The sequence below is a fragment of the Manis javanica genome, chromosome 13 (assembly GCF_040802235.1).
Source record: "Manis javanica isolate MJ-LG chromosome 13, MJ_LKY, whole genome shotgun sequence".
Lineage (NCBI taxonomy): Eukaryota > Metazoa > Chordata > Mammalia > Pholidota > Manidae > Manis > Manis javanica.
In genome coordinates this window covers 50,677,259-50,702,067 of record NC_133168.1, presented here as the reverse complement: position 1 = coordinate 50,702,067, position 24,809 = coordinate 50,677,259, and the positions used below count along the sequence as shown (strand labels likewise).

At 38.5% G+C, this 24,809-nt stretch overlaps 1 protein-coding gene across 17 annotated transcripts in view; it reads left to right on the top strand.

The window, feature by feature from the left end:
- Nucleotides 1-24,809, top strand: part of EPB41L2 (erythrocyte membrane protein band 4.1 like 2) — a 205,661-nt gene that overhangs the window by 116,751 nt on the left and 64,101 nt on the right. For all 17 annotated transcript variants that reach the window (XM_073219613.1, XM_073219614.1, XM_073219617.1 and 14 more), the window contains 2 exons: nucleotides 970-1,074; nucleotides 22,909-22,951. In XM_073219613.1, coding sequence (XP_073075714.1) covers nucleotides 970-1,074; nucleotides 22,909-22,951 — 148 coding nt within the window. The remainder of the gene's footprint in view (nucleotides 1-969; nucleotides 1,075-22,908; nucleotides 22,952-24,809) is intronic.

Below are 24,809 nucleotides of genomic sequence, written 5' to 3'. Positions count from 1 at the left end.
ACTTATATATGTGTGGGGAACCAGTAATGTTTACACACTAGGTGAACTGACAAGTATATTTTTGGTAGTGTGAGGGCATTTATTTTGAGGGTGAAAATGTCTGATGGCTTGTTCATTTTTTGCTGTGGTCCAGGGGTTGCTTCTATCATTGTAAGAGGTGGGAGGCGTGTGTCTGGCCTGCCCCTGCAGTGGGGCATTCCCAGGGGTGTGCATCGTAATTGGAAATGAGTCACCACTTTGTTTTGCCATTGATTAGACAATGAGCTTTTCTTCTGTGACTGTCAAAAGCTTTTATATCTCTGTTGATCACAGCTTCTTAAAAAATAAAACACAGTAAACTCTTTAAGGCACAAATAAGTTGAATCCTTTGAGGCAACTGATTTATTATCCCTGTTCTATTACCTTATATTTTAAAATTTTGTTCTACAGAGTAAATGTTCTATCATTCTTGTAAAAAAGTGTATCTTGTATTAAAAAAATTTTTCTATTTTACAAATACCACAGGACAAAATCAAACCTAAGTACTGATGGGATAAATTATGTTAGGATACACGAGGAACGGGGCTATGTAATTTTCCTCCTGGTGGGGGCGGCGTATACCTTGTAGAAATGACATGGGCTACCTTGAAGAATTGAGGGAGGCAGATTGGACATATTTTTGTACTGTTGTAAAAATAAATAAATGAACTTCTGGCATTTTACTTTTTTTAGTCCTTTTTGTTTTTTCACAGAGTAGCCCTAAACATAGAGCATCTGTCTGAATGCTTTCATTTTAGAATTTATTTTATATGTGTGTATGTGGGTTATCTAAAGTGAAAAAAATATTAATCACTTTTTTGTATTCTAAAAGAAGATTGGAAAATATTTATATTAAGCTAAGTAATGTTATCTGACATGATGCCCTTTATTTACTGCCCTCATAGAATCCTTAGTGCTTGGAAAGTAAAGATATTATTTCTTTTCCCTCAGAAACGTGCAAAGGGACAAGTGTTATTTGACAGAGTGTGTGAATATCTCAATCTCCTGGAGAAGGACTACTTTGGACTTATGTACCAGGAAAACCCTGAGCAGAAAGTAAGTGAAGTTATTTCAAGTTTATTGATATTTCTTTAGAAAAATACTGTATTTTTTTCTTAGCCAGTATAAAATTTAGCTTCAAAATATCTTATATTTTTATTATGCCATATTTTATGTTCATTGTAGTTATTTGGTAAATATTGAAAACTTATACAGAGAGAATCACCTAGATCTTTTTGCCATTGTGTGTGTCTGCTTCTCCACTTGATAAGCAGAATGGAATGTCTTATCCTATGCTAATCATTAGAGACTGAAAAGAACTGATTTAAGCAGTTTTCTATTTAACTTTTAGCTTTTGATTTCACCTTTCTGCTAGAAAGTACGCATGCCTGAAAAGCTGGGAAGGTGATGTATTGGAAAGATCAGGAGTACCCTCATGTACTTGTCTGGAGTTTGGGAGAGAGCATTTGCTTTGCTAAACAGACTGGTGGCTGTATGGGATGAAGGTGTTCCTTGCCCTGCTGTTGGGTTATTGGGGTCAAAAGAAGTGAGACCCAGACTGACTCAGGCTAGATTTGACTGGCCAGGACCCTGTAGATATATGCCTGACATCAGAAGTGTGTTGAGATTGTTCCTGCTCCAGGAATTTCCCAAGACACTAAGCAGGAGTATCAGAATGCTCTAATGTTTAAAGATAATTCCAGGGAACTTCAGGGCTTCTCGGTTCCATACATAAATTAAAGAGAGAAATATTAACCAGTTGGCAGTTTACCCGACTTAACCTGTAGCCTTCTGTCTTAGTTCAGGCATTTCCAACAAAGTTCCACAGACTGAATGGCTTAAACAACAGACATGTATTTCTATTAGTTCTAGAGGCTGGGAAGTCCAAGATCAAGGTGCCAGCAGATTCCATGTCTGATGAGGGCCCACTCCTGGTTCATAGATGGTGGCTTCTCACATGTCCTCATGTGGTGGAAGGGACTAGGAGCTCTCTGTCCCTCATAGGGCACTAATCCCATTCATGAGGGCTCTGTCTTCTGTGGCCTAATCACTTCCCGGAGTCCCCACCCTCAAATACTGTCACATTTGCATTATTTTTCAGCATAGGAATTTTGGGGAGCAGGGGAGGATGCAAACATTCAGTCTCTAGCACTTTCCTCATTGTTAAGAAAGGAATTCTCCCCTTCTACTTCCGTTTGTGAGTCCTCGGAGTTAATTGGTTGGAGGAGATACTGAATATGGGAGCAAAGAGTAAAGGTTTGGTCCAGGGTTGTACTGCAAGCTGTTGGATTATGGCTGTGGACAGACTCACTGAGATTATTCTGTCTGAGGATGCTCACAGTACTTGGTCACAGTGAAAGGAGTTAATTTTCAGTATCTAGCATTCACCTCACAGTCAATAGAACAGAGTAGCACTCGGTAGATGAATATAGGCTGTAAATTTTGTTATTGGCCCACATGCCATCATTATTTGTACTTATATGCCCTGGTAATGAAATACAGGGTACTAAGGGTGATAATTATATATAAATTAAATTTTCTCAGCTTGCTTAGTTTTAAATTCTTGATACCTAATTTGTGGTTTCATTATACATTTAAACTAAAGACAATTAAATTACATGCTCGCTTGCTGAATAGTAGTGCGAGTATCTTATTAGAACTCTATTTAGAATACTTTTTTCAGAAGTAATAACAAAGTAGACATTCAACTAAATAAACTAGGACCTCTTTTTAGACTTAAATTATAAGGTGGTCTTGATAATGTTTCAACCATTGACCCTTCTGTTGGCTCTCAGAGTCACAAAACAGAAAGTGGTGGGAATTTGATTATCATTGCTTTTTTCTGTGATTACATATTGGTAGATTCCTAAAAGCATTTAGTCTGTAAAATAAAGGGAAATCACCCATTACGATGTAAAATGTGTCAAATAACATGGTCTGTTAGTAGAAACAGATATGCTACATTAAGACATCTGGTATTTCTGGAATACTAGATTTGCATAAGAGAGTTAGTAGAATTCACTATTTTTTATTTGGATGACTCCCAATATAAATGTCCAATCCATATTTTTCGCCTGAGTCTCAGACTCCTCATATACTTAACTTCCTGCTGACACTACACTCAGTTGTCTCTAAGCAAACTGGTCATCTTCCCTTTAAACTTCCATCTGTCTCCTGAAGAGGGGTATAGATTCCTTCCACTTCTTATGCCCACTTTTTCATTGCTTATTAGTCAACAAGGTCTGTTTTTTCTACCTGCATATATCCCTCTCCTGGTTCTCTCTGTCCACTGTTCTTTGGTTTAGACCCCATCCTCTCTTGTTTTGACTCTTTTGTTAGCCTCCTAAACTGCCCAGTCCCAGGCCCTTCTGATCATTCTTCACACTGTGATAGATTGAGCTGTCAGGAGAGTGTATGAGATCTTCGCCCTTCCTGGTTTAAAACCATTTAATAGATACAATCTCACCCTCTTGGTGTGGTTTATAGGACTCTTGGTCATATGACTTCAGTCTATTTCTTTATCTTCATTTTTCAGTGACCTCTCATATACTGCCTATATTCAGTCCACACCAGATTTCTCTGCTATAAAAGAAGCCTTGTTGGTCTGTATCTATTACATCTGCTTGAATACACTATTCCTTACATTTGGATTGTCCTTCCCATTTTTTCTTTTTTTTTTCCTGAATACCTACCTTTCCTAAGATCCAACTTAGGTTTGGATTTTCCTTAATCACTTTCTACCACCGTCCTCCCTGCCCCCACTCAAGGAGGGTTGACAGTTGTCTTCATCAGCTATCTAGACACATAGCACAAACCTTATTTGTGTGTCAGTCTTTTTCCCCATTATTCTAGGAACTTCTTGAGGATAGAGACTCTTATCTTTTTAATCTGTGTAGACTCTGTATCTCTAGACATTAGCAAATATTTATTAAATACTATCTGTGTGCATCTCACACCCATTAGGATGGCCACCATCAAGAAAACAAAAAATGACAAGTTTTGGTGAAGAAATTATACCCCTTGTGCACTGGTGGTGGGAATGTAGAATGGTGCAGCTGCTCTGGAAATCAGTATGGAGGTTACTGAAAAAACTTTAAGTGGACTTGCCATGATCCAGAAATCCCATATCCAAAATAATTTAAGGCTTTTGAAGAGATATTTGTACACCCATGTTCACTGCAGCATTCTTCAGAATAGCCAAGAGGTGGAAGCAACTCAAATGTCCACTGATGGATGAATTGGATAAACAAAATGTGGTGTGTGGAATACTACTGAGCCTTAAAAAGAAGGAAATCCTGTCACATGTTATAACATGGATGAACCTAGAGAATATTAAGTGATATAAGCCAGTCACGAGAAAACTAGTATAGTATGATTGCACCTATATGAGGTATCTATAGTCAAACTCAAGGAAATAGAAAGTAGAATGGTGGTTGCCAGGAACTGGAGAGAAGGGAAAATGGGGATTCATTCGATGGGTATAGAGTTCCAGGTTTGCAAGATGAAAAAGTTCTAGAATCTGTTGCACAATACGCATATAGTTAGTATGGCTGAACTGTACACTAAAAAATGGTTAAGGCAGTAAATTTTGTGTTTTGTGTTTTTTACCACAATTAAAAAAAATTCTACCTGTGTGGAAACCAGTGTACTGTGAATCTTGCAGTAAACAAGTTTCTCTACACTGTGGGATATAATATAATATTATATCCCCTACATTGGGGATATAATAAAGACCCTGCCTTCACGGATGTCCCCACTTAACATTCTGTCTGAAGAGACAGTAAAAAGTTGAAATTAGAGTTACTGAAGTTTGATTCCTGCTTTATGGGAAAGATTCAGGGTACTAATGGGGAAGATTTCTTAGGAGAGAATGATGCTATTGCAGAAACCTAAAGTGTGAGTGGCTTTTGGCTGGGTGAGGGTATATATAGGGCTCTGAGGCAGGAATAGGAGGCTGCTTGAAAATTGTCAAGTGTGGTCAGAAGGGGAAGGATGACATTAGGCTAGGAGAAGAGGGTAGAGGTCAGGTCATTCAGGGTCATCTAGGCTAAATATTAAGGCTTGGGAGATTTACTTACTCCCAAGAAAAATGGTAACTCATGGATGGGCTGAAGCAGTGATGTGTGATAGCCAGTTTTACTTTAAAGTTGTCACTTTTGTTGGTAGAGAAACTGGAATGAGAGGAACTTGAACAGGACAGATCACCCAAAGCACAAAAGCGGCCTCAATTGAGGTTACAGTAGTGAAAGTAGACAAGCAAACAATCTAAGAAAGGTTCAGAAAGGAGGGAGACTCAATATGATGATTGACTGGGTGTAAGGGATGACACACACCAGGACTAAGGCCTGGGCTTCTGGATGGGTGGAGGTGCCATTCAGTGAGGAAGGTGGGGAGGGCCCATCTGGGGCATGGCAGGGCATATCAGGACTTTAGTTTCAGACATGCTGAAATGTAGGTCAGACAACAACTTTTGGAAGGACAAGTAAATCAATAAGTGAATTTTTGATATGCTTTAAAGAATGGCAGCTAGCATTGAACAAATACTCCAGGGGGAATCTACCTCAACAGTGCAAAGTGTAGTGGGGTGGTTTCATTTCCTGATGGGATCATCGTATTTATCATTGAGGCCTGTAGTCAGGCATGCTTATTTTAACTTACTTCTTTTTAGAAGAATCTGAGGTGGCTTTTATCATTAAAATATTACAAATAAAATAGGCATGACTATTAACAAATCATTCTGGAATTCTTACAATGCAAGAGGCAGCATTCTAAGCACTTTACATGTGTTATCATATAGTTCTGAGAATGGCCCTAAAAGGTATTATCAACCAAACTTGAGAGATGCAGAAAGTTGAGATTTTGAGAAGTTAAAAAATACACCGAAGGTCACTTATGGAAAAAAGGCTGAAGTTGAAGGTAAGGTTCAAAACCAGGCAAAGGAGGAGGAAAAGAAAATGCAACAATTCTAAATTTCCTGTCAGTTAAGGTAAAAATGGGTATACTATTTTATAGCTGTCATAACTAGAAAACTAGAAGAATGTCATCTCTTAGAGGAATTTTTCATCTTACCAAATTCATAACTAGAAAACTAGAAGAATGTCATCTCTTAGAGGAATTTTTCATCTTACCAAATTCTGAAAGTCATCTTCCAAGACTTCATGCATGGGGCATTGAAGGGTGTTGTGGGCTGTGTTCCCAGTATGGGTTTTATTATATCCCCTACATTGTTAAACATCCCATTTGTTGTTTCTATAATAAATTGTGTCAATAAATTTAAGAGATGACCCGATTTACTGGTGGTGATTCTCAGGAGTTCATGCTCATTCATGCTCCTCAAAAGGGACTTCTTCCTTTTTGTCAGAACCACCTGGGAGATGAATTTCCAACTAGAAATCTTATTTCTCTTCTGCCCTCATTGTTCACACATAATCTCTCTCTCTCTCTCTCACACACACAAATACACACGCACACCCTGGTACTTGTGCTCACTGTGTATGCCATGATTTCTCCCTTCCCAGTTAAAAAATAGTGCTATCAATGGATAGAGAAGATGTGGTACATATACACAATGGAATATTATTCAGCCATAAGAAAGAAAACAAATCCTACCATTTTCAACAACATAGATGGAGCTAGAGGGTATTATGCTCAGTGAAATAAGCCAGGTGGAGAAAGACAAGTGCCAAATGATTTCCCTCATTTGTGAAGTGTAACAACAAAGCAAAACTGAAGGAACAAAATAGCAGCAGACTCACAGACTCCAAGAAGGGAGTAGCCATTACCAAAGGAGAGGGTTTAGGGAGTGTGGGTGGGGAGGGAGGGAGAAGGGGATTAAGGGTCATTATGATTAGCACATAATGTAGGGGGAGGCACGGGGAAGGCAGTATAGCACAGAGAAGACAAGTAGTGACTCTATAGCATCTTACTATGCTGATGGATAGTGACTACAATGGGGTGTGGGGGGGGGGACTTGATAATAGATGTGAATGTAATAACCACAATGTTCATGTGAAACCTTCATAAGATTGTATATCAGTGATATCTTATTAAAAAAATAGTGCTATCACTGTTTATATAATAGATATTGAAGAATGCTGTAGTTAGTCATGTTACCAGGTGAGATATGTCATATCTCTCACATGTCTTGGAGCAGAAATAGATTGTTAACTTTTTGGTCATTTTCTTAGCCTATTTGGACTTCTATAACAAAATACCAAATGCTTATAAACAACAGAAATTCATTGCATTTGTGGAGGCTGGAAAGTCCAAGATTAGGGCTTTGACATATTCAGTATCTGGTGAGGACCTGCCTCCTGGTTCACAGACACTGCCTTCTCACTGTGTCCACACATGAGGGGATGAGGGAGTTCTCTGGAGCCTCTTTCAGAAGGGCACTAATTCCAATCATGAGGGCTTCATCTTCATTTACCCCCCAGAAGCCCCACTTCTTAACACCATCACATTGGGTATTAGGATTTCAACATAAGAATTTTAGGAGGACATAAACCTTCAGACCATAGCAGTCAGGTTCATATTACCAAGTATATAGGCTTCTAGTAATCTGAGTTCCATGGCGGAACTTAACATACCTTGTCCTAAATACCAGCTGAACATTTGTTACTGATTAGATAGACACTTTTAAGTTTTACTACCTGACGAGGTCCTGTGGTATGAATATTTTGTATTGTTGTTATAAAGGCAGATCTATAAATTTTGGAAATATTAATGGTTTAATATTAACATTCTGTTGTAAAAATTGAGAAGTAACCAATATTCTGGATATGTGGAGGGAAGGGACATTTGCACAGGAGAAAGGTAACAGCTCCATGATGGCAGCTCACTGTCCGTGAATGGTCCTGGTGTGCACCAGGAAATGCAGGCAGTTTGACTGGGCTGGGGGTGTGTGGCTGCTCCACGGCCTGTACAGGAGGGACCTGTGAGCAATGGGCAAGTTGGAAGGAGTTGGAGATTTTTCTGGAAGCTGTGTTTTCTCAGCAAGCACAATGTTTTAACTTAGATCATGGGTTAATTTAAGATGGCTTAGTGGGAGGTGCTGACAGACATTATAGGAAGGCTAGGCAAAGATCATTGTTTGGAAGGCCTTGTGTCCTGTGCTAAGGAATCTAGATTTTTATCTTGATGTGAAGGGTTTTAAATAAAGTGACATGGTCAGATTTTCATTTCAGAAAAAATATCCTGTTCCTGGTGTGGAGAGAGATTTTAGGGGACTGAATCTGGAGGCAGGAAGATCAGTTGTTCAGTCCAGACATGATGGAAACTAGGGTAGTGACTTGAGGGGTGAAGATGAAAAGACAGATACCGACTGGGTGATGTCTCTTCAACTCTGAGGTCTGACGGTGAGGGTGGGGTTGAGGGTGAGATCCATGTTTCCAGGCATGGGTGCCTGGGGAGCTTGTTGGAGACTTTGAAGTAGGAGCAGATGTTGGGGCTTAGGGGGCTAAGTGGAATCTAATTTTCATTTTGCTAATGAAGTATTAAAAGGGTTCCCAGTGAGCTATAGTCATTGTGGTTAAGAGGACAAAAAAGGTTGAGCAAACTAGAGATAGTGATGAGATGGTACCCAAGCTGACTATTCATAGGAAGGAGCATAACTGTATGGGTTATGGGTTGATAGGCTGGGAAAAAATGGCTGGGGTCAAGGGATGGATGTCCAAAGAAATTGAAGAGCAGGCATGAATGGGTAGAATGAATGGGTGGGCATGAATGGGTAGAATGAATGGAAGGAGATGAAATGATTGCATATGAGGAGGATGATGAATCCTAAGGAGGTGGAGAGCTCTGTGTGATGACAAGACTGAGCTGGGCATCCAGTCATGAAAATGCTGAAACCAAGGGGAGGCTAAGGTCATCAAGGCAGAGAATATTAAGATGAGGTTACGTTTGGAGGGGTTCTCCATGGGTTTCTCATTGACAAGCAATGCTGATGCTAAATAAGGACCTTATGATTCCTTATTTTACTTTGTAGTTCCTTTTATAAAACGCAAGGTGAAAATGTCCACAAAATTAAATAACACTTTGTTGTCTGGGCTTTAACTATAGAACACTTGGAGAATAAACAGTGGGGTATTCTTTTGAAATGTAACTTCAGAAAATGAACACTCAGGTGTAATTGGTAATATATTTAATTTTTTATATACAATTTGATTTGCTTTCATAACTTTCATACTGTATAATTTTTTATTCCTTTTCACTTATGTAGACAAAATCAAGGCCTCAAGAAATCTAGGCAAAACAACTCTTATCTTTCCAATGTAGATGTTTATGGTGTCTTATTTTTTTCCAAACAAAATTATTCCTATTGCACCCAACTGAGCTTAATTAGTCCTATTTTTGAAACCTATGCAGTTTCAAAAAGATACTAATAGACTATATGAATTTAAGCTACTTTTTCATGCTGAATATTACCATATTTGTAAAAGTTTCAGGCACTTATTATTTCAATATGTTGTAAAGTGAAGGTGAGGTAAAGTCATGGATACTTATGTGAAAACTTTCCGTGGAGAGAAAATCTGAAGTTTCTTTTTATTTTGATATGGTACTATATCTCTCATGGTTTAGACTTTGAGTTGGAAGCCTTTCAGTTCACTCTGAGTATGAAAATCTGTCATTATTAGTGTTAGAACTTTTTAATGTCTGTTGAGAACTCTTATGTAAATTTCACTATGGAAAATGTCATTAAAAATATGTGGAGTCAAACAACTTGTTACTTTTTTATATACAGAATTCCAAGTCCATATAGTTCTTGCATTCATATCTAAATGGAACCATCATTAAGGGTTTTGGCCTCTTTTTAAAGGGAAATATATTGTCTTGAGTTTTTGATGTTAATAAGAGTTTGGCATCTGGCCCAGGGATTATAATATCATTATGCTTCAAGCCATATTTAAGGAGGAGATTGCCAGAAGTGTAGTTGATATCCACAGCTAACTTTATGAAAATTGATTAAAGTATTTGCCTGATAACCAGACCATTTACCCCCAGAAACTAGAACTAAAAACTCAAATATTAGTTTGTCATATATAAACTATTATTTAATACAATTCTATATTCAGTCCACTTACACCTTATAATACCACAAACACGAGTTGAATCATGTTCTCCCAGATGCACAGTGAATGTTTCACTGTAATACAGAAAGCCTGTAACGTTTCTGCTAACACCAACATTATGGTAGTGTTCTCTTAGACATAATTTAGGTGAAAGTGTAATAAAAAGGATCTGCTTCAGTGCTATAAATTTTTAAGGGAAAATGCAGATTTTAGACAGAATTACTTGTATATTTGTAATATTTCTTACCTGGCTGAATTAACAAGTACCAAAGTGACTGAGGAAGGTATGGCTAAGCATTTAGAGAACTTCTAATTCTGGGATCTTAGCCTCTGGTCTGGAGGGGAGTTAGGTGAGATGGATTTTTTTGGGGAAAGGAACTAGATGATAGATGTCATGACTGTATCTTGAGTTGTTACCTGGGTCTGGGGTCGGCGGCCTGCGACAGGGCTGCAGCTTGGACTGCTAGTAGGTGCTGTCAGTTTGTGGCCCTGGCTGCTCCTTGTGGTCAGGTGACAGTGGTTAGCACTTTAGTGGAATAAAAAGACTGTGGGTCTTGACATTATTTGATATAGTTGTTTAGTGTGATGGGGAGTTCAGAAAATGTGGGAATGTGGCAGCAGTGACCTGCCAGGCTTTCTGCAGGAGGCGTCAGCAATTAGAATATTTAGCTAGGGTGGGCTGGGCAGCTACCTGACAAACCTGTTAAAGGACTTGAAAAATGTTTTTCTACATTTAACCTTCAGGAAAAGACAAGGAATTTCTATATAAAAAAATCTAGGGCTACACTCCTCAAAGGGTGGGCCAAGGGCCAGCAGCATTGACACCAGCTATAAGCTTGTTAGAAATGAAGAATTCCAGGTCCTCACCCTAGATTTACTGACTGTAATCTGCATTTTGACTAGACTTTCAAGTAATTCATGTAAAGCTTTAAGGTTTGAGAAGCACTGGTCTTGGGCATAAAATGTTCTTTTGAGGCAGAAGAGAGAATTATAGGAGTTTGTAAAGTCACAAAAGCCATGGGAAGAGGGGACCCTAATAGCTGCAGGTGGTTGGTGGCTCCAGAAGTGCTCCAGGACTCACGGCCACTTAGGTAGGACTTGGGCCATCCCCATTCTGCATGGAAATTTGGACCAGGTAGTATCTGAGGTTTTTTGTTACACTGCCATCCTGTGAATATAAATATGATTCATTATCAAGCTTTCATTTTGTTCTGGATGTTTCTATTATTAGAGGATAATTGAGAATCTTCTTTGACACCTTTTCTGAGAACCAGTATGGAAAATATAAGGAAATGCCAGAAGGCTTGGTTGACCAAGATTGTTTTCACCCTCAGATTTGTAGTAGATACAAGAGTAGGATTAAGAAGCTTCTCTAATTAACTGACAGAAGGACTTCAACATAAACAAATAAACAAAAAAAATATATGTACAGCTGTTTGCTATATAGTTAAAACAGTTCTGTTACTTTATAAGTTGGGTTTGTTTTTTTTTTAAAGCTTTTCTTGTGCCTTTGGCAATCTGGTGAATTCTATGGGATGCTTCTCAGAATAGTATTTTAAATGTGTAACTATAACAAAGTACACAGGCCTATAAAGGAAGCCAATAAATAATAACATTCTCAAGAATTTAAAAATTTAGGATAAGGTAATCATCGGTATCTACTCTTTACTGTGATTCAAAATACTGATTAGCGTGAATGTACTTTCTTTAAATATGCAATAACTTGTTATGTGATAGGGAAATATTTTTGATTCCTACAAGTGACAGAGCTAACCATACTGCTGATATTAACCAGGTTTTTCTTCTTGATTGTAATACTAAATTTCAGTTAGAAGTTAGTGAAAATAAAGATGTGACATTTTTTCCCCTAAATGATTGATAGATTCCAGATTTCCTATTCTAAGGTGTTTATGTATTCTAGGACCACATTTTAATTTTTACTTCTGTTGGAAACCTCTGATAGGATTACTTGTACAGTTGTAATTTCTTAGTTACCTAATGTTTATTCAAAAGTATTTGCTGAGTTCATACTTTGGGTGCAGAGTCGGGGTAGGAAGAGAAGATGAAGATGATACCAAATTGAATGAATGAATGTCCATGCCTTTAAATATTAGCTGACAAAATACTTTTATTTCTAAAAACCAAGATAAATTTTATAGAAATCCAGTATGGATTTTAGCTTTTTAAGTTTGCATTGTTGCTTATACCTTAAAGTTTGGGGAACACAGAAAACTCCAATTTACCTGATTATGAATTAACCTGGAACTCTCACTTAGATTCTGAAGCCCTTCCTTGGAGAATGTTTCAGGTGGGTGATGGGTAAGTCTGTCCTTTTAATAGATTTGCCAGATGGATCCTTATCAACATGTAAAATTTAGAAAAGCTGAGCTAGATCATACTTTAATATGTACATAGAGGCACTTGGACTAGTCACACTAGTAATTATTTTCATAAGGAGGGATTGTGCTGTTTCTCTTGTCTGCGTTTCTAGGAGGAATCTTCACTACCGTAGGGCAACTTTGTAAAAAGGCCTGACATTGGTAGATGGCTTTCTCTAAGGAAAAGGGGTTTTTTCTTTCATCTGACCCGTGAATATAGTGACTGTATTTTGTGAACCCAGAGTCTGATTTATAAACTTTTTGTGGGTGGGAATATTCATATAAATTTTAACTGCTTTAATATATGTAACATATCACTTCTAGAAATGTAAAATTAGGTGAAGAAGGGATATATACCAAAGGATGACAGGCTAATTTATCATTGCAATAAAAGCCATTTATTACAGGCACTGGGTAAAGTACTTTGCATGTGTACTTCCTCTTCAGGAAGTATTTGAATGAATGGTTGAAAATAACTACCCTATGAAGTAGATGTTATGATCCTCATCCTACAATTGAGGAAATCGAGTCTTAAAGAAGTCAGGGAATGAGCTCAAGGTCACCGAGTTGGTGGAAAGCCAGAATTAACTTCATGCATTCCAAACTGTATCTGTGATAGCCAAATCTTAAAAAAAAATAGTGATTATGCTCTTTGTCATACTGTTTGCACACATGCACATAGTCATGTCCATTATGTCATTCTCTTTTCCATCTTTTTTCATCTCTTCTTGATCACTCAGCACTCCTTAAGTGTCAAAACCAAGACATTTATTTTTATTATTTGTATGTAAACAGTTTTTTGTCTACTTATTTGTAATCGACAATGAGCATAATAGACATATTTCTTTTTAAAGTCATATTGTTAAGTTTTTTATTTTTTACTTATGAATTTATGACCCTAGGCAATAAAATTATATCCCATTTATACTCTTAAGTACTCATTGGAGCTAATTATTAAAAAAATAACATAAAACTAATATAACCTGTGGTCTTTTAAGATGACCATGGCCTGGGCCGACATCAGTCACCAGGTGTGGATTTAGTGCTTGGTGGGTGCCTAAAACTGCCAACTGCTGTAGAAGAGACAGGTAACAGGGCATGCCTTGACCCTTGCAAAGTTGTTCTCTTGGGGAGAGGGAAGACTCCCTACTCCTTGGTGGGATTGGAACTCACAGTGTGGAAGTGTGTGTGGTTGGCAAAGGGAACACCAGGTAGGTGAATGGGAGTTATTTCTGCAGCTGCTGTGTGATCATATTAGGTAAACTCTGCCTACTTAGTCATTGGATAGGGATCTGAAATACAGATAAGAAGCCACTTCAGTCTTAATATTCTGACTGGCAGTGTTGTGGAAAATAGCCCAGGAATGACACTGAGTCTGCATTTGGCTGTCTGGTGCACAGAAACTTGTCACTCGTACTGTTTGGTCAGTAGAGCTCTACTGATTCTCTCTGTGCTGGGCAGAAACTGTCAGGCACTTTGTACAAGGGGTTGGTGTTTTGGTTGAAAATGAAAGATGCTGAATGCATGGGACACAGGATTATTCCTTGGGGTCACAGAAGATGATGTTTCTGCCATCTTCTAGAATGTAGCAGGCATAATGAAACTGGAGGTGTGGAAGCTTCTGTTTGAGTCTTTAAGACCAACAGTTTCCCCTCCACTCTCTTCTTTCCCTGTGTTAACGTTCTGGGGTTATTTTTTTTTTTCTTTTTCCCTTTCAGTTTGGCACCAGTTATCTCTGATTCAGTTCTTGCTGTGGTTGTTAGTTCCTTGGATGAAGTGTCAACACATTTGACCCTCCTTCGCCTCTTCCCCAGCTTCTCCCATCTGGCTAGAGAGTGAATGAGGTGTTTTTCTCATTCTTGTGCACTCACCATAGCTGGCCGTTTGTGAGCCAGCTGTTGTGTGGGACAGCAGCTGTGGGGCATGGAAGCTGAATGCTGGGCTCTTTTCTAAGGGGAGAATTAGAGCTGCTCCCTAGCATAGCACCGGAGGTACCATTAGAGGGTACTGCTGGCCCTTCACATCAATGGGCTGTACAGCTGGGACACCAGTAAGAGGAAACTAGACGAAGCTCTGGCAGTTCTTTGTCAAGAGGTTTGAATATAACCAGTGTTAGAGCAGAGCCATGCACACCTTGGATCTCTGCTGTCCTGCGTGCAAGCTGTGAACAGTGTAGTAAAACCTGCAGGGGTCCGTGACGCTTTACTTTCAAAGCATCCTGTTATTACTTCTTAATAGTAGAAGTCAATGTTCTGCTGTATCAGCTCCATGCATTGTTGAAACAGTAGGTTAGTATTTGCTACATAACAGTAAGCATTTTAATCATTTACTTTATATATCTGAATGAAATTCCATTTAAGTACAGATGCTCTAATACATTATTTGGAATACTTTTAGACTGAATAAATCTTATTTATTGTAAAGCCAATTATTTCAATCATTTTATTATATCTCAAAAAATGTACTTGTTCTCTTCTGTTAGTAAAGATAAAGTAAGGTGAACTTTAATAATAATTGGGCTTAAGGTGGGAGAATTATGAAAAAACTGTAAACCAATAAACAAAATGTATGTATTTTTTGATGAGTCTTTTGCCTGTGTAGAGACATATACTTAATGTCCTTAGGTAATATGAACCTAAGTCGTTCAAATTTGGTCTTTTTTGGTTTAAGATATTATAGTGGTTTCTTAGAACCTTTGTATGTTAATTTTCTCAAAGGGGAGAAGTGAGGGAAAGTGAAAGGGATTTCCTTATAATCCTGACTTTCAACTGGGAATAAAGTTTAGAAAGGATGTTACATGAAGACCATGAAGGAAAATAGCAGCTCTTATCTGACAGCACTCCTCACAGCATTGTACAATTGCCAGGATGAGGAACTGGCTTTAGGATTTGAGATAATTGTGTTTGATTGGGGTGTATATACTTTTTTTTAAAATCCCAATTCACAGTGTAGTTACTATCTGACAGTGTAGAAAAGATATTTCAGAATTATGTTGACTATTCTCTATGCTGTACTTTCATCCCCATGGCTAATTTACATTGTGATTGAAATTTTATGCCTCTTTATCCCTTTGACCAACAAATTGCATTTGATTTGGGGTGTATATGCTTTTAAACAATAGTTTTCAATTCACATTTATTTTTTATTTTTATTTTATTTTATTTTTTGAGAGGGCATTTCTCATATTTATTGATCAAATGGTTGTTGACAACAATAAAATTCTGTATAGGGGGGGTCAATGCTCAATGCACAATCATTAATCCATCTCCAGCCTAGTTCTCGTCAGTCTCCAATCTTCTGAAGCATAACGAACAAGTTCTTACATAGTGAATGAATTCTTACATAGTGAATAAGTTCTTACATGGTGAACAGTACAAGGGCATTCATCACAGAAACTTTCGGTTCTGATCACACATTATGAACTATAAACAATCAGGTCAAATATGAATATTCGTTTGATTTTTATACTTGATTTATATATGGATCCCACATTTCTCCCTTTATTATTATTATTTTTATTTTAAATAAACTGCTGAAGTGGTAGGTAGATGCAAGATAAAGGTAGAAAACATAGTTTAGTGTTGTAAGAGAGCAATTGTAGATGATCAGGTGTGTGCCTATAGACTATGTGCTAATCCGAGCTAGACAAGGGCAATAAAACATCCATGGATGCAGAAGCTTTCTCTCAACACAGGGGGGGGGTGAGGTTCTAGGCTTCACCACTGTTGTTCCCCAATTTCTCACCTGATGGCCCCCCTGTGACTGTGCCTGTCTTAGGTTGTTCCTCTCTTGAGGAATCTTACCCGTCTCTGGCTAACCAGTCATCTTCCGGGGCCATACAGGGAAATGTAAAGTTGGTAAGTGAGAGAAAAGCTATATTGTTTGAAAAGATTAGCTATTTACTTCTTTGCAGATTTATGCCCTGTGGCTTCTATACCCAGCACTTGTCTCGAGGTATATCTTTACCACCTGGAGGAATTATGATACTCGGTAAATTCGATATGAGGCACGAATTCTATTTAAGGGTGTAATTAGGAAGGAAGAAGAAAAGCTATAGAGGTAGCATATGGAAGAAAACATGGGAGGATTGATTGTTTCTTTGACATATCTTCTTGTAGAGTACCTTAAGTATGTATAGGTTTTAAACTACTAACTAACTTGCGCACACATATTAACATAATAGGAATACGGTGACATAAACAAAGCAAATCTATAATTACGAGCCATCTCCAGTGAAGCCAAGAAAACCATTTAGGCACCCTGGGCATTTGTGAAAATTAGTATATGATATGATGGATTTTGTTCAACTGTACTTGAACAGTCTGAGAGAAATCAGACAAATTAAAACAACCCATTTCTGTGATCTGTTCACATCCCATATGTTCTTTTAACTGTAGATAGTCTATAGTCGTAAGATTTTGGAGCACTACAACTTGCACCCCTCCCAACTCCTGATTGAGTTCCAACAGTACAGATCCGGTCAAATTCGTTGTCTTACTGTATGCTCATGCCAGCGTAGACATCTCCCTCCTCGTTCCAATGGCAAGTCCAGGAAATGGTGGGGTGGACGCAGCCACAACCGCAGCATCGCCCAGATCCCTGTGGAGGCTTTTTGATGATCATACCCCGGCACGAGTCCTCCAGAGAGTGCTGATGCCGGAAGCTCCTCCTCATATCGTATCTTAGTTCATTTTCTGGGTAGCCAAGCTAGGCCTTGATCTTCTGCATAGAAACAAACAGACCCTTTGCCCACACTTTGACATCCCCTCTGTACCACTGTGTAGAACTCATTGGAGGTCAGCACACAGGAACTGCTGTTAGTCCATTTTTGGGTTCTGTAATTCCACTGCTGTTTTGTTCCTTCAGTTTTTCCTCTGTTCTTATACTCCTCAGATGAGTGAAATCATTTGGTATTTCTCTTTCTCCGCTTGGCTTATTTCACTGAGCATAATACTCTCCAGCTCCATCCATGTTGCTGCAAATGGTAGGATTTTTCCCCTTCTTATGGCTGAGTAGTATTCCATTGTGTATATGTACCACATCTTCTTTATCCATTCATCTACCGATGGACATTTAGGTTGCTTGCAATTCTTGGCTATTGTAAATAGTGCTGCAATAAACAGGGGTGCATCTGTCTTTCTCAAACTTGATTGCTGCGTTCTTAGGGTAAATTCCTAGGAGTGGAATTCCTGGGTCAAATGGTAAGTCTGTTTTGAGCATTTTGATGAACCTCCATACTGCTTTCCACAATGGTTGAACTAATTTACATTCCCACCAGCAGTTTAGGAGGGTTCCCCTTTCTCCACAGCCTTGCCAACATTTGTTGTTGTTTGTCTTTTGGATGGCAGCTATCCTTACTGGTGTGAGGTGATACCTCATTGTAGTTTTAATTTGCATTTCTCTGATAATTAGCGATGTGGAGCATCTTTTCATGTGTCTGTTGGCCATCTGTATTTCGTTTTTAGAGACCTGTCTGTTCAGTTCCTCTGCCCATTTTTTAATTGGGTTATTTGTTTTTTGTTTGTTGAGGCATGTGAGCTCTTTATATATTCTGGATGTCAAGCCTTTATTGGATGTGTCATTTTCAAATATATTCTCCCATACTGTAGGGTTCCTTTTTGTTCTATTGATGGTGTCTTTTCGCTGTACAGAAGCTTTTCAGCTTAATGTAGTCCCACTTGCTCATTTTTGCTGTTGTTTTCCTTGCCCGGGGAGATATGTTCAAGAAGAGGTCACTCATGTTTATGTCTAAGAGGTTTTTGCCTATGTTTTTTTCCAAGAGTTTAATGGTTTCATGACTTACATTCAGGTCTTTGATCCATTTTGAGTTTACCTTTGTATATGGGGTTAGACAAAGGTCCAGTTTCATTCTCCTACATGTAGCTGTCCAGTTTTGCCAGCACCATCTGTTGAAGAGACTGTCATTTTGCCATTGTATGTCCATGGCTCCTTTATCAAATATAAATTGACCATATATGTTTGGGTTAGTGTCTGGAGTCTCTAGTCTGTTCCACTGGTCTCTGACTCTGTTCTTGTGCCAGTACCAGATTGTCTTGATTACTATGGCCTTGTAGTAGAGCTTGAAGTTGGGGAGTGAGATCCCCCCTACTTTATTCTTCTTTTTCAGGATTGCTTTGGCTATTTGGTGTCTTTGGTGTTTCCATATGAATTTTTGAATTGTTTGTTCCAATTCATTGAAGAATGTTGCTGGTAATTTGATAGGGATTGCATCAAATCTGTATATTGCTTTGGGCAGGATGGCCATTTTGACGATATTAATTCTTCCTAGCCATGAGCATGGGATGAGTTTCCATTTATTAGTGTCCCCTTTAATTTCTCTTAAGAGTGACTTGTAGTTTTCAGGGTATAGGTCTTTCACTTCCTTGGTTAGGTTTATTCCTAGGTATTTTATCTTTTTTTGATGCTATTGTGAATGGAATTGTTTTCCTGATTTCTCTTTCTATTGGCTTGTTGTTAGTGTATAGGAAAGCCACAGATTCCTGTGTGTTAATTTTGTATCCTGCAACTTTGCTGTATTCTGATATCAGTTCTAGTAGTTTTGTAGTGGAGTCTTTAGGGTTTTTTATGTATAGTATCATATCATCTGCAAATAGTGACAGTTTAACTTCTTCTTTACCAATCTGGATTCCTTGTATTTCTTTGTTTTGTCTGATTGCCGTGGCTAGGACCTCCAGTACTATGTTAAATAACAGTGGGGAGAGTGGGCATCCCTGTCTGGTTCCCGATCTCAGAGGAAATGCTTTCAGCTTCTCGCTGTTCAGTATAATGCTGGCTGTGGGTTTATCATATATGGCCTTTATTATGTTGAGGTACTTGCCCTCTATACGCATTTTGCTGAGAGTTTTTATCATGAATGGATGTTGAATTTTGTCAAATGCTTTTTCAGCATCTATGGAGATGATCATGTGGTTTTTGTCTTTCTTTTTGTTTATGTGGTGGATGATGTTGATGGATTTTCGAATGTTGTACCATCCTTGCATCCCTGGGATGAACCCCACTTGGTTATGGTGTATGATCCTTTTGATATACTGTTGAATTTTGTTTGCTAATATTTTATTGAGTATTTTTGCATCTACATTCATCAGGTATATTGGTCTGTAATTTTCTTTTTTGGTGGGGTCTTTTCCTGGTTTTGATATTAGGGTGATGTTGGCTTCATAGAATGAGTTTGGGAGTATTCCCTCTTCTTCTATTTTGTGGAACACTTTAAGGAGAATGGGTATTATGTCTTCTCTGTGTGTCTGATAAAATTCCGAGGTAAATCCGCCCGGCCCCGAGGTTTTGTTCTTGGGTAGTTTTTTGATTACCATTTCAATTTCTTTGCTCGTAATTGGTTTGTTTAACTTTTGTGTTTCTTCCTTGGTCAGTCTTGGGAGGTTGTATTTTTCTAGGAAGTTGTCCATTTCTTCTAGGTTTTCCAGCTTGTTGGCATATAGGTTTTCATAGTAGTCTTTAATAATTCTTTGTACTTTTGTGGGTTCTGTCGTGATTTTTCCATTCTCATTTCTGATTATGTTGATTTGTGTTGATTCTCTTTTTCTCTTAATATGTTTGGCTAGCAGCTTATCTATTTTGTTTATTTTCTCAGTGAACCAGCTCTTGGTTTCATTGATTTTTGCTATTGTTTTATTCTTCTCAATTTTGTTTTTTTCTTCTCCGATCTTCATTATGTCCCTCCTTCTGCTGACTTTAGGCCTCATTTGTTCTTCTTTTTCCAGTTTTGATAATTGTGATGTTAGACTATTCATTTGGGATTGTTCTTCCTTCTTCAGGTGTGCCTGGATTGCTATATACTTTCCTCTTAATACTGCTTTCGCTGCATCCCACAGAAGTTGGGGCTTAGTGTTGTTGTTGTCATTTGTTTCTATATATTCCTTGATCTCTATTTTGATTTGTTCAGTGATCCATTGATTATTTAGAAGCATGTTGTTAAGCCTCCATGTGTTTGTGAGCCTTTTTTGTTTTCTTTGTAGAATTTATTTCTAGTTTTATACCTTTGTGGTCTGAAAAATTGGTTGTTAGAATTTCAATATTTTGGCATTTACTGAGGCTCTTTTTGTGAGCTAGTATGTGGACTATTCTGGAGAATGTTCCATGTGCACTTGAGAAGAATGTATATCCTGTTGCTTTTGAATGTAGAGTTCCTTAGATGTCTGTTAGGTCCATCTCTTCTAGTGTGTTGTTCAATGCCTGTGTGTCCTTACTTATTTTCTGCCCGGTGGATCTATCCTTTGGGGTGAGTGGTGTGTTGAAGTCTCCTACAATGAATGCATTGCAGTCTATTTTCCTCTTTAGTTCTGTTAGTATTTGTTTCACAAATGCTGGAACTCCTGTGTTGGGTGCATATATATTTAGAATGGTTATATCCTCTTGTTGGACTGAGCCCTTTATCATTATGTAGTGGCCTTCTTTATCTCTTGTTACTTTCTTTGTTTTGAAGTCTATTTTGTCTGATATTAGTACTGCAACCCCTGCTTTCTTCTCACTGTTGTTTGCCTGAAATACGTTTTTCCATCCTTTGACTTTTAGTCTGTGCTTGTCTTTGGGTTTGAGGTGAGTTTCTTGTAAGTAGCATAAATACGGGTCTTGCTTTTTTATCCATTCTATTAGTCTATGTCTTTTGATTGGTGCATTAAGTCCATTTACATTTAGGGTGACTATTGAGAGATATGTACTTATTGCCATTGCAGGCTTTAGATTCGTGGTTACGAAAGATTCAAGGTTAGCTTCTTTAGTATCTTACTGCCTAAGTTAGCTCGCTTATTGAGCTGTTATATACACTGTCTGGAGATTCTTTTCTTCTCTCCCTTCTCATTCCTCCTCCTCCATTCTTGATATGTTGTATGTTTTGTTCTGTGCTCTTTTTAGGAGGGCTCCCATCTAGAGCAGTCCCTGTAAGATGCCCTGTAGAGGTGGTTTGTGGGATGCAAATTCCCTCAGCTTTTGCATGTGTGGGAATTGTTTAATCCCGCCATCATATTTAAATGATAGTCGTGCTGGATACAGTATCCTTGGTTCAAGGCCCTTCTGTTTCATTGCATTAAATATATCATGCCATTCTCTTCTGGCCTGTAGGGTTTCTGTCGAGAAGTCTGATGTTAGCCTGATGGGTTTTCCTTTATAGGTGACCTTTTTCTCTCTAGCTGCCTTTAAAACTCTTTCCTTGTCCTTGATCCTTGCCATTTTAATTATTTTGTGTCTTGGTGTTGTCCTCCTTGGATCCTTTCTGTTGGGGGTTCTGTGTATTTCCATGGTCTGTTTGATTATTTCCTCCCCCAGTTTGGGGAAGTTTTCAGCAATTATTTCTTCAAAGAGACTTTCTATCCCTTTTCCTCTTTCTTCTTCTTATGGTACCCCTATAATACGAATATTATTCCTTTTGGATTGGTCACATGGTTCTCTTAGTGTTGTTTCGTTCCTGGAGATCCTTTTATCTCTCTCTATGTCAGCTTCTATACGTACCTGTTCTCTGGTTTCTATTCCTTCAATGGCGTATTCCTTCTTATCCATTCTGCTTATAAATCCTTCCAGGGATTGTTTCACTTCTGTGATCTCTTTCCTGACATCTGTGATCTCCCTCCAGACTTCATCCCATTGCTCTTGCATTTTTCTCTGCATCTCTGTCAGCATGTTCATGATTTTTATTTTGAATTCTTTTTCAGGAGGACTGGTTAGGTCTGTCTCCTTCTCAGGTGTTGTCTCTGTGATCTTTGTCTGCCTGTAGTTTTGCCTTTTCATGGTGATAGAGATAGTTTGCAGAGCTGGTACAAGTGACAGCTGGAAGAGCTTTCCTTCTTGTTGGTTTGTGGCCTTCCTCTCCCCCTTCGTGAGGCGCTGGGTTCTTGCAGGTGTGGATGTGGTCTGGATGTTGTCCTGTGTCCTCTGGTCTCTATTTTAGGAAGAGTTGTCTTTGTTATATTTTCATAATTCTATGTGGTGTTGGGAGGAGAGTTCCGCTGCTCTACTCACTCCGCCATCCTGCAAGCTCCTCCGCCCAGACCCCAACTCTCACGAGCTCAGTTCACATTTTGTCTTTCATGAGTAAGAGACAATTACTGTCCTTGACTGAGCTCTCATTTCAGTATCCACAGGGGCTGTGTGCTGGCAGTTCTACTATAGAATAAGACTGTCTTGTACATATATTATGTCTCATCATTTGGATAAATGTTTGATGTCAGAGCCAAGAAAATCAGGCCCAAGGGACCCATCTTAAAAGTCTGTTAGTATTTTATTTGTTATACACACACACACTAAAAAGCAAATTAATATTTAGCCCAGTGGACTGCTCATAGGTGAAAGCTACTTTGAATAAGACTTAATTAAAATATATTTACACTTAAGTATGTGAACTGTGAATTGTTTAATTTGGGGCTCTGGAATATTTCTTATGGGTTAATTAACCTTTTTTTCTCCTCCTGCAGAATTGGCTAGATCCCTCAAAAGAAATCAAGAGACAACTGCGAAGTGAGTATTTAAATAATCATATTGTGAAATTAAGTTCATCTTTACTTCCATTTCTATCTTTGACAAAAATCAAAGGAATGTAGTCTAGCAAAATGAGAGAGTGATAAGTGATTGGCTCTGTTTTCTGTTATATCATACAGAAGTTAAAGTACTAGAAGTATTTTTGCTGAATCGTGACTTTATTTTGTGTATCGCTTGGGGACTCCTCTGTTGAGGTTCTAGACTCCTAGTCTTAAATACTCCCTCGCAGTATATACCACTGTGAAGTGGTACCTGACTTTTTTCTCTAGGGAAAAGAATAAGAAGCTGCTTTCCTATAAGTTTCACTTTTTATGTGAATTTTACTGTAGGTAACCTGTTACTCTTGCTTTGTCTACCTCACTTTGGAAGTGCGTAATTAGCTTAATTAATGTGCGTAGCCCAGAGGCGTATAGATGCAGTGTTCCTCGGTGTGCTGCAGTGAGGTTCTGGGCAAAAGAGCATGCAGACCAGTCTTTTCAGTCCTCTGTGGTCATTGCCTTCGCTTCTCCTCTTCCACAGTCTAAGGCTGCTTCCTGTGTCCTTCGCATCTGGGTTTGTTAGTCCTGCTTGTCCCTTTCTTCCATTTACTCATCTGCTCCCATTGTAGCCTCCTCCAGTGACTATGGGTCCCACCCTCCCCAGCTCCAGCTCCTCCAGAAGGTTTTGACCCTGCAGGTTACCTTGCCTATGTCTGGTTTGTGATTTCTACACTGAAAAATGTCTTCACCTCAGAAAAATCTCTCCTAGGGATGTGGATATATAGTCAGTTGATTTCAGGGTCTGTGAATGACTGAGGCAGGAATGGTAGGGAGCCGTGAACAGCTAGAATTTTTAGAACAGAATTCTGTCAGCTCTTCTAGACTGTGGGCCTCAGAGCTGCTCAAGGAGAAGCGACCTGCCTGCGTGCCAGCCTGTGGAAGATTTTTTGTACTGTTGGTTTCATTTCCCTACTTACTTGTTATTTCCAAGGTCAACATCCTGGAGCAAACTGTACTTTTCCCTTCTGTTCCTTACCCCCTTCCTCCTTTCTCATTTTAGTTTCTGTACATTTGTTTTCTTCCTTTCTCAAATGGTTACCCTTTTTGGTAGTTTTCCTATTAATTCTTCGCATCTCATTTTTCTTAGCATATACCTTATTTTTTCCATTTCTTCTCCTCATAGAGGAAATCTTTACCTTTCTTTGTTTCCATCTTTGATTTAGGGTGACTGTCCTGATTTGCCCAGGATTAAGGAACAGAGGGGTTTAGAGCCGAGGCTGGAACAGTTCCGCGCAAACTGTCTTTTGACTGTTACCCCTGGCTTTCCAGCATCCTTCTCCCTCTCTCCCTTATGCCCCTTGCTCCCTGCATTTATTATCTTGCTGTTTCATCCATTTGTGTTTGCTTCATGATAGAAAAGAGGAAAAAGAAAAGGAGTAATTAGATGTAGATGAATTTAGTTTTAATTATGGAAGAAGCTGTACCAGAAAGCTTGGGAACTTTTTCTTTTGTCCCTTCTACAGTTGTTAACATGTTCTACAAAGTTCATGAATTTAAAAAGGTATGGATTCTTGGTTATTTCACTTTCTTTGGAACCAGACCTGCCAAGTGACCCAAATCATAGAACAGGATAATCTCTGAAACATGATTGATGTTCCATTGAGTTGTTTCCTTTGGTTTTGTTCTGGTTTTTGTTTGATTATTTTTGTGTGTGGCTTTTTCAGAGCCATGGAGATTTCCTATTTTTTGGAAGGCAAGACTTGCTGATTACGAATCATGGTCTTATGTTTTGATTATTTGTAAAGTTTTTTTAGAGTTATTTCAGGACTTTTGCTCTTGTGATTTGACAAGAGGAATAA